At 35.5% G+C, this 17,871-nt stretch overlaps 1 protein-coding gene across 1 annotated transcript; it reads left to right on the top strand.

Moving 5' to 3' along the window:
- Positions 1 to 3,470: 3,470 nt before the first annotated feature.
- On the top strand, positions 3,471 to 17,396 carry LOC149143257 (pleiotropic drug resistance protein 1-like). The gene is made up of 24 exons (XM_089449872.1): positions 3,471 to 4,123; positions 4,237 to 4,357; positions 5,026 to 5,114; positions 5,338 to 5,422; positions 5,527 to 5,686; positions 5,794 to 5,870; positions 5,963 to 6,016; positions 6,100 to 6,190; positions 6,427 to 6,728; positions 7,038 to 7,319; positions 10,075 to 10,391; positions 10,476 to 10,636; positions 11,513 to 11,616; positions 11,705 to 11,861; positions 11,964 to 12,104; positions 12,191 to 12,366; positions 12,812 to 13,144; positions 13,231 to 13,521; positions 13,615 to 13,698; positions 13,783 to 13,916; positions 14,139 to 14,366; positions 16,211 to 16,382; positions 16,493 to 16,747; positions 16,913 to 17,396. The coding sequence occupies exons 1-24, from the start codon at positions 3,789 to 3,791 to the stop codon at positions 17,180 to 17,182; spliced, it is 4,419 nt and encodes a 1,472-aa protein (XP_089305998.1). The 5' UTR covers positions 3,471 to 3,788; the 3' UTR covers positions 17,183 to 17,396.
- Positions 17,397 to 17,871: the final 475 nt, after the last annotated feature.

The raw sequence follows: 17,871 nt of genomic DNA, 5'->3' as shown, positions 1-17,871 counted from the left end.
ATACTCTATTTACTAATTAATGAATTAGTAAATAGTTGTGAAGTATATTTACTCTATTTATTAATTAGTGAATAACTCATCAGTTGTGAAGTATATTTCTGTGTATATTTTTGACTGTTTTTGTGTGCGTTGGGAAGCATATTTCTGTGTATATTTTTGAGTGTTTTGTGTGTTGTGAAGTATATTTCTATGTATATTTTTGAGTGTTTTATTATGGCAGGCCCCTAGCTTGCACCATCAACTTGCCTCCAAACAATGACATGGTGGCAGCTTGACAATGAGACTGCACACACGACCATCCTCTCTTTGATCCATAATATTCTTGGTCATTTGGATGCCAACAACTTCTTCATTGGATGCCGGAAGCTTCATTGCTTGTACCCCAGCGCACGTTGGGAGCGATGAATCTGTCATTAGCTCAGGATTTCACAGTAAAAGAGTGTATATCAACTTCTTCTAGTAGGAATTTTGCAAAAAAACAGAGGATACTCTCAACAAAAAATGCTGTGCAGCATTCATAACGCGGCACGCCTTGTGTTTTAAGGACATGGAGGCCATTGAAAGAGAAATCTCATCAGTAGGCACAACCAAACCAGGAAAAACCCTCTCGAAAGCATAATACCAAACTTTTCAGATATCATAATGCGCCGTATCAAACTTAATTCCAATAACTGCAGAAGCTCAGTTTTTTGGGCCGTCCACATGACTCTAAAGGGAGAATAGTGCCAAATGTTTGATGGCAGGTTCTTAACAACAAAATGAATCGAAATTAATTCCATCTGGGTATCTGAAAACACAGATTCTCAAGGCAGATGAGCGTCGGAAAGCCGCCGGATGGATCGTCCCCTGAGGTCTGCGTGCCTGAGAAGATTGCCCAGTTTTGCGTGACGTGCAACAGGTGGAAGGTCGTTTGGTAACGTGGGCAGGAAGTTGGTGGTGACCATCACCAATATTTCAATTCTCCTCGAAACAATAAGCAATTACGTGGTTGCCAACCATGAATTGCCCATTCACAGACCAGGGGCAGGTGGGAAACCAGAGAGGGTCAAAAAAAAAACTCAAGGCCGGAAAGCAACCGGGGTAGGAAGCTCCGGCCCCGAGGCATTTCACGGCTAGATAAGTGAACTTCTTCTTAATTGTTGGACAGCGGTGTAATAAGAGATTACTGGATATAGTTTATGACAATTTAGTTTTTTAAAATGAAAAACTTTTCAGTGATCAAATTAGCGGCATGACAGCCATTATCGGTTGATATTTGTGAAGTATCTTGACTTGATTTTTATTTAAGAAAAACTGTAATATAATTATTTCAAGGTTTTTTTTGTTTTTGTTTTGGGAATTTGAGATACTATTTTAGAATGGTTTATAATGGTTTATAAGTTAATTTTTTTAGTATTTAAGTTTCTGTGATTTATAATGAATTAAGTAAAGTCTTTTCTGGTGTTGATGATGAATCACATTTGTTGGTTAAAGGCGTTGATTAAAAATTTCTCTTATGTGATTTCTACCCACAGAGTTTGCTTAAGTTAGGTTTTTTTGAAAAGTTTCCCTGTTTATTTTCCATCCAATTTGTCTAGAATTTGACAAGGATTTATTAAAATCACAAGTTTGATAGGTGAACTCTTCGGTGTTGAATCCATATATCCAGTGAAAAAACCAGTTGAAACAACACAAAGACAATTTCCTTTTATTTAAATTACATTTTTGAATGCATAAATAGATTTAACACTCCTTTGAAACATTTAGATAGTGTAAATTATACACTTCAAATATGCAATTCCAAAAACCAACAAGAAAATATGACCAAAAAACCAAAACTTAGAAATAGTTAGAGCAAAGGACGTCCCTGGAATAGGCTTTCAACTGATTTTCTCAAATTGTGGAAAATCTAAATACTTCAATAGTGAAATTAATATTGCCAACCTGTATTAGCTAGTCTAACTAATAGACAAAATGATAACTTTTTCCAACGTTTTTCAAAAATAGGGAGAGATTTTGGAGTCATAAGTTTAAGCTATTTAATTTGCAAAATTCAAGTGTTCTGGAGGCTTTTTAGGGTGCTAAATCCACTTATGCATCCAAAAACTCATTTAAATAACAAACAATCACAATCTTGTATCACAGAGTTTTTGAAGCACAATCTTGTATCACGGAGTTTTTGAAGCTCGTAGTCTAACTAATAGAAGAAATGACATTTTTTGTAACTTTAAACCAAAATCAAGTAGAGATTTTCTAAAATTTTGAGTTTAAGTTGTTTCATCTGTAAAATTCTAGTGCCCCAAGGATTTTTCATGGTGCTAAATCAATTTATGTATTAAAAAATGTGTTTTAAACAACCAAAAATTACAAGATTGTTTGAAAGTTTGAAATTGTATTGTCAATTGTGGCCAAAAATACCATTTCGTCTATAAATTAGACTATAATTTTTCCAAGAAAAAAATCATTTTATCTATTAATTAGATTATGCCTTTATTATTAATTGATCTTCATAAATACATGTTCACTCATAATTATCTTAAAAATACAAAACCCTAATTTTTAAATAAATAATCTTTTACTTTTAAACTTTTAACCTATTTCTTTAAATCCAAGAAATAAACTCAACATTAAAACATATTCCAAAATCTTTATATAAAAATTAATATTTAAATATAAAAAATAAATCTAACTGTCTAAGAAATAAACTCAACATTAAAACATATTCCAAAATCTTTATATAAAAATTAATATTTAAATATAAGAAATCAAATCTAACTGTTGGTTAAGAATTGCTAAATCTATCCATTATAACTTAATAGTTAACACTCCTTAATAAACACTTGAACGTGGAGTGGAGGGCTAACACTTCAAACTCAACTCAAACAAAATTAACTCAATCAAAATTTAATTAATAAAAAAATACTATAACTAAATCAATTTATTGTATAAATTATATTATTATCATTTAAATAGATTTAGAAGTTACAAATTTGCATTATATGTTCAAAATTTTAAAATATTGTAATTTCAATTACTAGATTTGAACAAAATCCCCAAAAGCAAAATAAACAGAAATACATTTTAATGAAGTGACATTTTTATTAAATTAGCTAAAGTCTGGTTAATAAAAAAAATCTGTAATTAGATTAATTGTTACTGGATTATATTTTTATAATCTAAATTTATTTAAAAACTAAAAACTATATTTAATACTTGGGGTGAAAATCGAAAAATATTGCAATTTCAACCACTTGATCTTGACAAAATCTTCCGGAAAGAACGCACAAAATGAGTTGGGTAAAAAAATAGTGTGCAGTCCGACTTAAAAACATCTTTTCAAAACTGAGACGAAATGTATAGTTGGACAGAACTTTTGACAGCATCATTGCACCACACGCACAACTTGAATAATAATAAAACTTTGAAAATGACTAAAATTCCTGCTCTATTTATGACATAGCAATTCTCTTCTTTTCGCTATAGGTGTATTTAGCATGGCTGCACTATTTATGCGGACCGTAAGGACCGTGGGGTTGCCGAGCGCATAAGATAAAAAGGCCCATTCTTTTTCATTCACATCATACATGGTATGCTGTGGTGAACGCACAGACAAAACGCCAATTGTTTCCTTCACCACCATACATGGGCATGGGCTGCTGCTAAGTGCGAGCTCCCTACAGTTGGGCCGTTGAGGGGCGCGCAGTTTGGTCGCGTGTCCTGCACAAATCTCATAAAACTAACGCCGCGATCGAATTGCCCTCTGTATGTTGTTGTGTGGCAATAGCTGTGTTTAGGGGTAGAGAAAAATCATGGCAATGGCGGCTGCGGATATGTGGAGGGCCGGGAGCAGGCGCAACAGCGCTTCAGGAATTTGGAGGGGAGGGGACGACGTGTTCTCCAGATCCTCCAGGGATAGAGATGAGATGGACGACGAGGAGGCCTTGAAGTGGGCGGCCTTAGAGAAATTGCCCACTTACGACCGAATCCGCAAGGGGATTCTCCACAGCGTTGCAGGTGAGCATGAGGAAGTCGATGTCGCCAAGATCGGCTTTCAAGACCGTCGCCTCTTGATTGACAGATTGCTCAAAATTGCCGATGAAGATAACGAACTCTTTCTGCTCAAGCTCCGCAGTAGAATCGACAAGTAAGGGAAAAATCCCTGCGTTTTTTTTTTCCCTCTCTTTTCATTACATATTACTCTGTTTTTTGCTTTTTTTTTTTTTTAATATATTTTTGGGTTACTGGTTTTTCGCACAGAGTCGCTATCGAAATACCCAAAATCGAGGTCCGCTATGAACACTTGAACGTGGATGCAGATGTATATGTTGGTAGCAGAGCACTGCCTACCATTCCCAACTTCACTTTAAATATGATGGAGGTATTTCCCAGTTTAGAATGCTGTGATTTTTATATAGAGGTTATTGTACCAATGTTTCGAATAAACCGGTGTGATGTGGTTTATTATGAATAAACTGGTGTGGTGTGGTTTATTAGGAGGATTATAAAACTGGGGTGGTTGGGGTGGTTCATTATCAAGATGAGATGGTTTGAAAAGTTAAAAAATTAAAGATAAATAAAGATTATTGTACCAATGTTTCGAACGAACTGGTGTAGTTTATTATCAATGTTTTGAATAAATTGGTGTGATTCATTATCAAGATTATACTAGTTGGTTTGAAAGGTTAAAAAGATTATGGTTTGAAATGTTAAAAAGATTAAGATACATTACATAGGGATTATTGTACCAATGTTTCTAACAAACTGGTATAGTTTATCATTAAGATTACACTAATTGGTTTGAAACAATAAGATACATAAGATACATCACATAGAGATTAGTGTACTAACCTTTGGAACAAACTGGTGTAGTTCATCATAAAAATTACACTAATGGATTTAAAACGTTGGCATAATACATCTCTATATTATGGTCTGAAAGATAAACCTCCAAATGATGGAGGTATCTTCAATTGAATGGACAAAATTTTGGATTTTGCTGAAGAGAATGGAAATCATGGTTCTGATATGAAAAAGTTATTTTTTCAGGCTTTTTTAAGCTGGCTGAGGATTTTTCCTAATAGGAAGAAACCCCTTTCGATCCTCCATGATGTTAGCGGTATCATAAAACCATGCAGGTGAACATTCATGAACAATAGCAGGAACTGATGGATTAGTTTATGTGATTGAGTATTTTAAGCTTTATAGGAAATATCTAAGGATCTTTTCTGCAGACAGCTGGTTGTCTCAGCTCGATGCCTCATTAATCGGCAAAAATTACTATAATTTACTATATTGGCATCTTTCTGTTATTTTGGATATTGCGGAATGACTTTGCTTTTGGTATTTTGGAAATTGCAGAATGACTCTGCTTTTGGGACCGCCAGGGTCTGGGAAAACAACTTTACTCTTGGCTTTGGCTGGCAAGCTCGATTCAGAATTAAAAGTGGGTTCCCTGTGCCATCCTTCGATTCCATAATTGTCATATTGTTTGGACAATACAGTAAGCCAAAGGCTGAAATTGGGCGTTCTATTGATTACTATTTGCAGGTATCCGGTTCTGTGACATACAATGGACACAGACTGGATGAATTCGTGCCCCAGAGAACATCGGCTTACATTAGCCAACATGATTTGCATATTGGTGAGATGACCGTGCGAGAAACTATGGATTTCTCTGGTCGATGCCAAGGGGTTGGAACCAGATATGGTATGCTCTTTGAGAAATACTTTTTTAAATGGATGACAGGATGGGTTGTAGAGTTCCAAAGATGCAATTTCGTTGCATAGTTTTTACTGAAATTAAATTGTATACAGACATGTTGGTAGAGCTGTCGAGGAGAGAAAAACAGGCTGGCATCAAGCCTGACCGTGATATTGATGTTTATATGAAGGTGTGAATGATGTTATTCAAGGATTTCTATAAATTCTGGATCTTTTTCTGTTTTCCGTTCGTAATGATAGAGTGCCTGTGTTTGGATTCCAGGCGGTCGCTCTCGAGGGTCAAGAAACGAGTCTGGTTACGGATTACATACTTAAGGTAAGTGCAGTGCATTTTTTTGGTAAAGGAAAAGGATGTCGTTATCTGCAAGCTTGGCTCTGATGGAACGGTTTGTGGTGCAGATATTAGGGCTGGACATTTGTGCGGATACGATCGTGGGAGATGAGATGCGCAGAGGGATTTCCGGGGGTCAAAAGAAACGTGTCACTACAGGTGAGTTTGGGATGTTATGGTGGATTCTTCATGTTAAGTGTGATTTGCAATTAGAGCACTTCAAGTTATCTGAAATTCAAAACGTCTAATAATGGGTTTAAATCAGTAATCTGAAAGTAGATTGCATGAGGGCATACTGCATGTGGAGTGGCTGTGTGCCAGAGTTTGATTGACTTACGATAATAAAATAAAAGCACCTGAAAGTTCTTGGTGGGTGTCTGGTTGGATGGGGGTAGGTGAGATGCTTGTTGGACCCGCCCGGGCTCTGTTCATGGACGAAATATCAACAGGGCTGGACAGCTCAACCACGTTCCAGATTGTGAAATGTTTACGCCAAACTGTTCATGTTTTGGACGGCACAACCTTCATTTCGCTGCTGCAACCGGCCCCCGAAACTTATGATCTCTTTGATGATATTGTTCTTCTTTCGGAGGGTCAGATAGTTTATCAGGGGCCCCGCGAGCATGTGCTTGAATTCTTTGAGTCAATGGGCTTCAGATGTCCGGAGCGTAAGGGTGTGGCAGATTTTTTGCAGGAGGTAAGTGGGAATACTATTTTCGTGTCTCTGCTATAATCATTAACTTCATTTGCAGGGTTTTTCCAGTGAGATATTGATAATTGAAATGATATTAATGGCAAAACTTCAACTTCATTAACTCAAAATTGCAATTTCAATATTTTCCCCTAATTAATCACATTGAAAGAATTTTTTTAGGCCTAATTCGACTTTGCAAATGGGGTGATCAGTTAATCTATGGAAAGCTCGCTTTTTTCTTAGTTGGGCGAATCTGGTTGCAAATCGTTCGTACCGTTATTGATTCGATTCTGATTTGTGTTTGATTTGCAGGTCACTTCGAGAAAAGATCAGCAGCAATATTGGGCTTTGAAAGACCAGCCGTATAGATATGTTCCCGTTAAAGAATTCGCGGGGGCATTTCAGTCGTTTCGCGTTGGGCAGAGATTGACGGAGGAGCTGTCTGTACCTTACGATAAACTGAAGAGCCATCCGGCTGCGCTTACAACTTCGAGGTACGGAGTGAACAAGAAGGAACTGTTCAAGGCCTGTTTTTGGAGAGAATGGCTCCTGATGAAGAGAAACTCCTTTGTCTACGTGTTCAAGACGTCGCAGGTACATGCTCACTATCAATTTCAACTCAGTAGGAATGGTTTTGGCTTAAATTTAGTCTAAACAGATTCTGCAAATTAGAAAGTTTCAGTTTTTCATTTACAGCTTTTTCCCTATTGCATTGTTTTTTCATTGTAGATTTTGGAAAATGTTTAGATTTTTATACCAAAAAAATATCACACAATTAACTTTACTCATAACTCTTTGAATTCTGTCCATGGGTTTTGGATAGACCCTGATCCGATTCTGTTCTTTATGACTTATGAATTCTGTCTACAGGTTTTGGATAGATTGTGATTGGGTGATCGGATTTTATCCATGGGTTTTGGATAGACCGTGATCCGATTCTGTCCCTTATGACTTATGAATTCTGTCCACAGGTTTTGGATAGATTGTGATTAGGTGATCCGATTCTATCCACGGGTTTTGGGTTTTGGGTAGAGCATGATTTGATTTTGTACACGGATTTTGTTTGGTTTTGGATAGACTGATCCGATTTTGTCCATCCCTTTTGGATAGGATAGGATTAATATTATTTATAATTTTTTGATTTCTGTTCAAGGATTTTGGATAAACTGTCTGCCCACAGGTTTTGGATAGATTGTGATCAAATTTTGTTTTAGAATTTTTTTTCATATTGCATTGTTATTTCATGGTAAAGTTTGGAAATTTTTTAAATTTTTATAAAAAAATAATATCACTCAATTAACTTTTTAAATTTTGTTCACATGTTTTGAATAGAGCCTCATCTGGTGTTTTGTTAAAACACTTAACTTTACTCCTAACTTTCTGAATTCTATTCAAAAATGTTAATAAAATACTTTTAATATAAAATCACTAATTCAATTTCCCGCTCGCATCGAAATAATAAATAATATATTAAACATGAAAAAAAATGTAATCTCATAAAACCAAACTTTCAAAATAAAATTTTACTCTTAACTCTTTGACACCAGCATAAGGTTAAGCTACAGTAACGAACAGGCAGAATTTGCTGTGTCCGGAAGTTAGTTGTGGGTTGCGATAAAATGGAGCAAAAAATGGTCACGAGGTTGTCATGTCAGGAAATGGTCAAATAAAGGGTCAGTAGGGCAGTCAAAGGAAATCTCCACTCAATGATGAATCAGGGATAATGGGCCAAGGCAAACTCTGAGCATTTAGGTCAATCGAGGGAATCTCAACTCAAAGCAATTATTGTTTTTTTAATAATAAAATAAATGATCGATATTTTATTATTAATATTATTTATTTATTATTATTAAGTAAAATATTTATTTATTTTTTAAAAATATTTATATAATTTATTTATATTATAAAATTTATAATTTTGATAAATTTTGTTTTATTTGAAAATTTGTGATTCGTAATATCCTGAAATAGTTATTTCAGGATTAATAACCGCATTAATCTAATCAGTAGATTTTTTTTATAAATTTTAATAAAAAATATAATTTTAAAATATGAAATATACAAACTTGTAGAATAAAATTTATAAAACATTAAATTTATTTTAATATTAAAAAATACGCAGTTGTTTATAGCCCGACTTTTTGAAAGTTTTTTCGGCAGGTTTTTCCGGTCGAAATCCGGCAGAAATTTATTGGAATCGCAAGTTTGATAGCTAGTTTCTGCACAATGAAAGCGTCCCAGGGGTTTTCGAGGGTGCTGAATCCAAATATGCAGTTAAAAAACCATTTTAACTGCAACAAATCAAGATTTAACCTCAATTTCTTCGGCCGGATTCCGTCACCGGAATCTCCAAAAAATCGCATTATAAACAACTCCAAAAAATACCATTTAAATACCAACATTGCGATTTCACCGAATCCTGTCATCCAATTCTTATGAAACAGAGCTTCGTTTTATAAATTTATAATCTTATCAGGATTCGAAGAGAAACATTTATAAATTGTCTGACCTGCGCTTAGGACCACCCTCCACTCAAGGAATGGGCTCTTGGGATCCTGGAAAGGTGCACTCAAGTGAGATAAACTTTGAATCAACGGCGTTCCGGTTTTCTCTTTTCAGGGGTGACATTATTAGATCGCCAATGGTTTTGAAAACAGCGATTCAAAGATCTGCGATGGTGTGAAGTTGATTCCCACCGAGGGCAAAACCTACAGGGAGATGGGCCAGGCTTGTAGGCGGTTGCCTGTGATACGCGCTTTAACCCAGGTGACCAATCAATAGTCTGTAGCAGTTTTGACAGCATCGTACATGGTGATTATCCAGGCTACTACGCAATAATCTTTCCCACTCTTCTTACTGTTCCCATTCACTTCAATCCAAGCTTCGCTTTTTCAAATTCAATTGCTGTAGCCTGCCTCGTTCAAGATTCGAAAAGTCCTTTGAATTTTTGGGGCAACGTGGAGATAGATGGGCCTCACTGATCATAAAAATTTAAGGAAAAACTATGGTCTAGCTCTATGGGTCAGGTGGGGCGCCTCAAAAAGTCTGGTTAATAATTACTTACATTGGGCTTGATTGATAATGGACAGTTGGGATTTGCCCTTTTATCCCCACCTGTCCAGCTATAATATCACGACTTTTGGGCTTTTGGTTCATTGTCATGTGTGCGCCTCGTTGACTGTAACTGTGGAATGTCCCATCTGTCTTACAATTCTTGATATTGTTTAAGCATCTCTTGCGTGATTTGGGTAAGATACATCTGATATTTAGTAAATGGCGAACTGCCACATGTGTGGCTTACTCACTGATATTGACTGGTTTTCTTGGTTTTGATGAATGCATTGAACAGCTGACTGTACTCGCTTTCATCACGATGACTTTGTTCTTGCGGACAAAGATGCACCATGACACGCCTGACGATGGGAACATTTACATGGGCGCCATTTTCTTTGGCCTCGTCAGCTGCATGTTCAATGGGTTTGCAGAGCTTTCATTGACCATTCAAAAGCTTCCTGTTTTTTACAAGCAAAGAGACCTTCTCTTTTTCCCTGCTTGGGCCTACTCGTTACCTATTTGTGTGACGAGAATTCCAATTTCATTTCTCGAGGCCGGAATATGGGTATTCATGACTTATTATGTCATTGGATTCGACCCTGACGTTGGAAGGTGAGAATTCGATTGAATCAGTTTTGAGTTGATTATGTTTTGAGCTCATTATTCAGAAAACTGAGACCTGTTTTTGCTTTGCAGGCTGTTTCGCCAGTTTTTGCTGCTATTCGCTGTACATCAGATGGCCACTTCACTATTTCGATTCATTGCATCTTTGGGTCGGAACATGATTGTAGCCAACACATTTGGTGCTTTTGCTTTGCTGGTTGTTTTGCTTCTCGGTGGATTTCTTCTCTCCAGACGTAAGTAGTCCATGCTAAACAATCAGTTTTTACAATTTCCACAAGTCAGATTTGAATTCGGTGAGTCATCGTTGTACGTTGACCAGTATCCACCCTGCTATGCAGCATTTTCAATGTTGGGTTGTAGGTTATACTTATTTCGGAGTATATAGGTTTATTAATGAGGTCGGGCTGTATATGTTTATTTATAAATTTAGTATAAATTTAGTAAATTTAGTAATGAGATGGCGTTGTATATGACTTATTAATGCAGTCGGGTTGTATATGCCTATTAATGTTATGTTAGTGGTGGCTATACTTATTTGAATCTACAGAGTTATGAATGCAATTGGGCTGTGTATGCTCATTAAATTTAAACAAGTACATTATCTAACTTTAGAGATATACAACCCGATCTATTAGTGCACCGCAACCCAACCCTATTAGTGAATATATACTACTCGACCCATTAATAAGATAATGGCCTGTTAAATATTGGTTGCCATTCTTCCGAAATGAACGCTGGATAATAAAGTGGATAATGTTCCTTGTACTTAGAGAGTTTTGACACATATTTATATATGTTTAGAGAGATGAACCATAACCACTTTGCTATACATTTAATCTTATGCGAGGGTGGATATGCATAATCGGATAGAAATGCTTCTTTTATGCATATTTACATCATATTTAGAGAGACATAGAATTTGTAGGTATGCTTTATTTTTGTTGTTATGATAACTCTGTATACATTTTTATTTTTAATTTTTGAATTCACAGATCGATTGAACTATCTTAAAAACAATAAAATATACAAACCAAATTAATTACAATAAAACTTTAACGTATCAACCTATCACACATAGTAATGCCTTATCGTTATTGAATTTTTAACAGATGACATCAAAAGCTGGTGGATATGGGGTTACTGGGTATCTCCCCTCATGTATGGACAGAATGCCATTTCTGTGAACGAGTTCTTAGGTCACAGTTGGAACAAGGTGATTTATTAAAAACTTCAATCTTATCCGAAGATGGATTCATTAGAAAATGATTCAAATCACTAAGAACTTGTGTGTGAAATTGCAGCCTACCAGCTTGAGCAATGAGACCTTAGGTGTATATATTCTAACCTCGCGCGGCATATTTCCACACGGATACTGGTATTGGATTGGTGTTGCAGCTCTGCTGGGCTACGCGGTCCTCTTCAGCTTATGCTTCACTGCGGCCCTAGCCTACCTGAAACGTGAGACAGTTTCCTTATGCTTTTGGCAAATATATCTTGGAACAATTTAGAATGATGGCGACATCGTCGATTTTCTTACTGAATTGATCGGATTTCATGCAGCTCTTGGGAAAGCCCAGGCGGTGGTGTCTGAAGAGGCTTTACGGGAGAAGCATGCAAACAGGACAGGAGAAACTATGGAGGTTGAATTGAGCTCTCGTGCAGTATCTAAAGGGAAGTCCATTGAAGAATCCGCATCTGAGGGTAAGGATATGAATATATTAAATTTATTTCGAAAGCTGTTTATTCTGCAATGGTTATTGATTAATTGTTTGTGCAATGGGTTGCAGCTCGTGCCGGTGAAATTATGAGGAGAAGTAGTGTATCGTCTGCGGGATCTTTATCGGACAGATTAGGGGCAACGGCTGCTGCTAACTCGAGAAATGCCAAGAAGGGCATGGTTCTTCCGTTTGAACCTCTCTCTATAGCCTTCGACGATATTAGTTACTATGTCGACATGCCTGCGGTATGTACTGTAATTTAAACGTAATGTAGTTTAATGGCTAAGATAGGCAGGCAGGTAGGAATTTCAAATTTGAAATACTAGTTAAATTTGACAAAAGTAGGAATTTCAAATCTGAAACCCAAAAGAATATAGATAAACAATTTCTTTTGATTGCCCAACCATTTGCCCTTCAAATTCCCTCCATAGCCGTAGGGCTTTTTTTTGATTGCCCAACAATTTGCCCTTCAAATTCCCTCCATAGCCGTAGGGCTCTGTCATTAGTTTAAATTTAAAATTTGAATTTTCATGGATAGAGCTTTTGACTCTTCATATATATAAGAGAGAGTAGTGTTTGAATAAGGATGTTTAGTTTAGTTGTATTTAAATCAATTGTGAATTTCAGGATGGTACATTAATAATGACAGCTTCTAGAGAATGTGGATAACAAAATCTTGCTTTGGTACAGGAAATGAAAGAACAAGGCATTACAGAAACCCGGCTGCAGTTGTTAAGAAGTGTGAGTGGAGCTTTCAGACCTGGTGTTCTTACAGCGTTAGTGGGAGTCAGTGGCGCTGGAAAGACCACTTTGATGGATGTTTTGGCTGGGAGGAAAACAGGTGGATACATAGAGGGAACCATTAGTATCTCTGGTTTTCCCAAAAATCAAGAAACCTTTGCCCGGATCTCAGGCTATTGTGAGCAAAACGACATTCATTCACCACAAGTAACAGTTCACGAATCCCTTACATATTCTGCATGGCTTCGTCTTGGGGACGACGTCGACGCAGAAACAAGGAAGGTTAGTGATCCTATATATCTTCTCCTCCTTTCCTTGAATTTCTTTCTCTGCCTGCGGTTGTTGAATTGAATCCAATGGAATTGCAGCTGTTCGTGGAAGAAGTAATGGAGCTGGTGGAATTGAATTCTTTGAGAGATTCTCTTGTTGGTCTTCCTGGAATAACTGGTCTGTCAACAGAACAGCGCAAACGATTGACTATAGCAGTAGAACTTGTGGCCAATCCTTCTATAATATTTATGGATGAACCAACCTCAGGACTGGATGCCCGTGCGGCGGCCATAGTCATGAGAACGGTTAGAAATACCGTTGACACAGGGCGTACGGTTGTTTGCACAATCCATCAACCTAGCATTGATATCTTCGAAGCCTTCGACGAGGTAATTTAGAAAATAAAAATGGTTGCATATCGGCGTTTTCTTTAAACACGGTGCACTACTTTATCTTATTGCCTTGGGCTTTGCCTTTCGCAGCTATTTCTGATGAAAAGAGGAGGCCAGGTCATATATGCAGGTCCTTTAGGGCGTCACTCGCATAAATTAGTAGAATACTTCGAGGTATGTTAAGTGTTAGTGGAATTCTTCTTCCTTACTTATTATTATAATAAAGATTGATTTCTGACGCACAATTTTCGAATACAGGCCATTGATGGAGTGCCTAAGATAAAAGATGGGTACAACCCTGCTACTTGGATGTTAGAAGTCTCTTCTCTGGCGGTTGAAACTCGTCTCGGAATCGATTTTGCAGATATTTATAGAAACTCGGATTTATACCAGTTAAGTATTCGGAGTAGGATTACGGCCTCATGAATTGAATTGCTTTTTTCTTGGAGCAATTTTCGTTGAAATTTACCATGAAATATATCGAATATTGGATTTATGTAATGTCGTAAACTTTCCATCTTACATGATCCTGTAAAAATATATATATATATATATATATTCTAACTTTTAATATTATAAAAAATAAAATTGATTTGACTCTTAATTACTTGCAGGCGTAACAAAGCCCTCATAAAAGAATTGAGCACGCCCGCTCCAGGTTCCAAGGATCTCTACTTCCCCACTCAATATTCTCAGACGTTCCTCGTACAATGTGTCGCATGCTTTTGGAAACAGAGATGGTCTTACTGGCGGAATCCACAGTATACCGCTGTGCGGTTCTTCTTTACATTTATATGTGGCTTAATGTTCGGTACCATCTTTTGGCGTGTGGGTGGCAAGAAGTAAGTACATTCAATTCACTAAACCTCTCATCCAGCCCTGGAATTTCAAATTTAGGTTGATTAATTTAGTTCTCTTGTCCTCGGAAATTTGATGATGGTTATTTGTTTTAAGTTGACTAATTTAGGTAGTTGGTCTAGAGGAAATTTGACCATGGTTATTTGTTTTTAGTATTTATAGTTTTATATTTTATATAAATTTAAAAGTGTGGGGGTAAGTTTATAAGGAGTTATATTAGAGGAAAAAGAAAAAGAAAAATATTCCAAGCACAATAGCAAACTAGTTTAATTTTATAACAGTTTAATTCTATAACAGTGAAATCAAGCTTGCATATAATTATATTTAAATGAGAGGAAAAACTTATAAGCAAAATAATATATTAGTTCAATAATGTTAAAATTCTTTGAATGAAATGTAAATGTATAACAATGTTGTTAAATTAAAAAATGCCACCACTCTAATCTTTCTGAATTCCTTTTTGTGTCTATAAAACTCTCATTTCTAATCCATCTACCAAAAATTTAACAAAAATCTAACAAGAAATGAATACATTTCTAATAAATCTACCAAAAAATGATGACAAAAAATAACATCATCTAAGTAAACCTCTGCTTAAATCACTTATTAGAATTTAAATTTCTCATTAGAATTTATAATGCTCAACTTAAATCCTCAAATGTAAAATTTGTTTTTACAGGTTAAATGTCCTGCGAAGCATGAAGTTGTTTTTATTCATGGAGTAGCCTAAATTTTAGGCTGGGTTATTTCTTAAATAACAAAAATTATTGTTTTTTGCTTTTTTTTTTTTTTTTTAATAGGTTTTTAATTTACAGATTGAGTGTTTTCAAAAATTTTGAAAAAAATTTATAATTTATTAAAAGTTTAAAATCATTAAATTAAGTAAAACCAAAAGTTTTAGTTCAATAAGATTATTTTTTTATTTGAAAATCATGGAAATTTAGGCTATATTTTGGTAAAATCTGCTAGGAATTTTTCTAAAATTCGAATTAAAGTTGTCAAACTTAAGTATTTTGAGTGCCTTAGAAGTTTTTGATGGTGTTGAATCCATTTCCACTATCAAAAACATGATTCAAACATTGCTCTTTTCTTTGAAATTTTTTTGCCTTGATTATAGCCACTTGTCTGTAGGGGCCATTCCTCCTGCCTCCATGACAACTCCAAAACAAAATTACTTGACAAATTTAACGTTGGAATGAGGGAATTTACTTTTCTCAAGAAATCCGATAGTAAAAATTTTAAATTATTGTTATTATTGTTTTTTTAATGGTAGAAATATATTCAACAACATCAAAAATTCCCAAAACACCCAAATTCTAAAACTTAACAACTATAATCTATAAATCCAAAAATTTCCATCAAATTTTATCAAAATCATACTTGATTTTCCATTCTTAACAAAAACATAGCCTCTCTATACTACTATACAAATATATATAAACCTAAAAAGTTACAGCTATATTCATTCATGGTATAAATAATTATTTCTTACAAAGCTGAAAACAGCATAGATTATGGTGAGTATTATCTGCTTTTCAGAAAAGTTATTATTGGGATGCATGGTTGTCCGGAATGATTAAAACTGTGAAATGATTTATATCGACTTTTTGAAATTGTAATAAACATTCAACACAATGTATTTCACTTTTGCATCTTTGTTATCATTATTCCTGACATTTTATTGATAAAAACAACATGTTTCATTATCCCACCTTTGCTATCATTGTTCCTGACATTTCATTTATAGAGGAAAAACTGCAATTGATAGCCAACTATTTGCTTTATGTTCTGGCAAATAACTTCTGCCCTCTGGAATGAAACAAAACAGAGACCGGCAGTCAGATCTATTCAACGCAATGGGTTCACTGTACACGGCGGTATTGATGATCGGAGTAAACAACGCATCCTCGGTGCAACCTCTGGTGGAAATAGAAAGAACTGTTTACTACAGAGAAAAGGCTGCTGGAATGTATTCTGCTTTACCCTACGCCTTCGCGCAGGTTAGAAAACAGAAAATTAATCCCAGAATGGGTTTCTTATTTATTTTTATTTTTTTTCGGGTTCCTTCCTTTTTCAGTTTATTTAACTGTAAGCATCTATCTACTTGCAGGCGGCCATCGAACTTCCCTACGTTCTCATCCAAGCTGTTATCTACAGCGTTTTGGTTTATGCAATGATGGATTTTCAGTGGCAGGCGGCCAAATTCTTATGGTATTTGTTCTTCTCGTACTTCACCTTCTTATATTTTACATATTACGGAATGATGACGATGTCGTTGACGCCCAATCACAACATCTCTGCCATCGTCTCCTCGGCGTTTTATGCGATATGGAACCTCTTCGCTGGATTCCTGATACCACGAACGGTAAATCTCTTTCAAAGCTATAAAATAATCAAGGTGGGCGTTTCTGGTGAAATGTATGAATACAGATCAAAGAAATAATAATTTTATTTTGTTGGTTGGGCAGAGAATTCCTATATGGTGGAGATGGTATTATGAAATAATAATTTTATTTTGTTGGTTGGGCAGAGAATTCCTATATGGTGGAGATGGTATTATTGGGCGTGCCCCGTGGCCTGGACGCTGTATGGGCTCATTGTTTCGCAGTATGGAGATCTCGAGAATGAGATGGAGTTGGCGGATGGAAAGAAACAGATGGTTAAGGAGTTCGTGAAGGATTATTTCGGGTACCACCATGATTTTCTGGGGGCGGTAGCATGTGTAACTGTAGGTTTTTGCGTGTTATTTGTTCTTATATTTGCTCTGGGCGTTAAGTACTTGAACTTCCAACATCGATAGACACAGGCCACCAGAGCATTTTGTTTACACATTTTGTTCACGTATAATACGCTACAGTGCATGCAAAATCAAATCAAGGTCGGCTTGCCTTAAAGAAGGGAAGCGATCTACGCAAAATATCAATGTCACATATATCAAAATTCATTTCTATATTCCAATATACTACTTGCACATTGATATTATCCTAATATACTACTTCCACATTCATAGTTTACTGGTTTTTGGTTTGGTATCTTCATAATCTGTTGTTAGAACATTATTAAATATATTACTTAAATATTGATATTATCTACATATGTATGTTTTTAATTCATACTAATTTTTTTTTATAATTCAGATTAAAAAGATGTGTGATAATTTAGTTATCAAATTCGTGTTAGTTAAATTTATCATAAATTAGTTATTAAACCAGGAGTTAATCATTTTGGCTGTTATTTATGAATGTAGGTTGATTCATCATTAGTATTTAAGGAAAACCAAGCTCTTTCAAATAACACTCATTACTAGTATTCAAGGAAAACCAAGCTCCTTCAAATAATATTGCGCTAATTTATCATAAATTAGTTATCAAACCAAGAGTTAAGACAACCATCTCTGACTGCTATCCATGAATACAAATTGACTCATCACTAATATTCATGAAAAACCAAGCTCCTTTAAATAACACGACACTGAAAGTTCATAAGAGA

This window comes from Pinus tabuliformis, chromosome X, assembly GCF_031772625.1.
Source record: "Pinus tabuliformis cultivar Carrire ecotype Pingquan chromosome X, CPIR1, whole genome shotgun sequence".
In the NCBI taxonomy this organism is placed as follows: domain Eukaryota; kingdom Viridiplantae; phylum Streptophyta; class Pinopsida; order Pinales; family Pinaceae; genus Pinus; species Pinus tabuliformis.
This window is presented reverse-complemented; position numbering and strand designations above follow the sequence as displayed.

Coding starts and splice junctions, on each gene's coding strand:
- LOC149143257 (XM_089449872.1), top strand. CDS start 3,789: ATGGCAATGGCGGCTGCGGATATGTGGAGGGCCGGGAGCAGGCGCAAC. Junction 10,392..10,475: donor TTCGACCCTGACGTTGGAAG/GTGAGAATTCGA, acceptor TTTGCTTTGCAG/GCTGTTTCGCCAGTTTTTGC. Junction 11,862..11,963: donor GGCCCTAGCCTACCTGAAAC/GTGAGACAGTTT, acceptor GATTTCATGCAG/CTCTTGGGAAAGCCCAGGCG.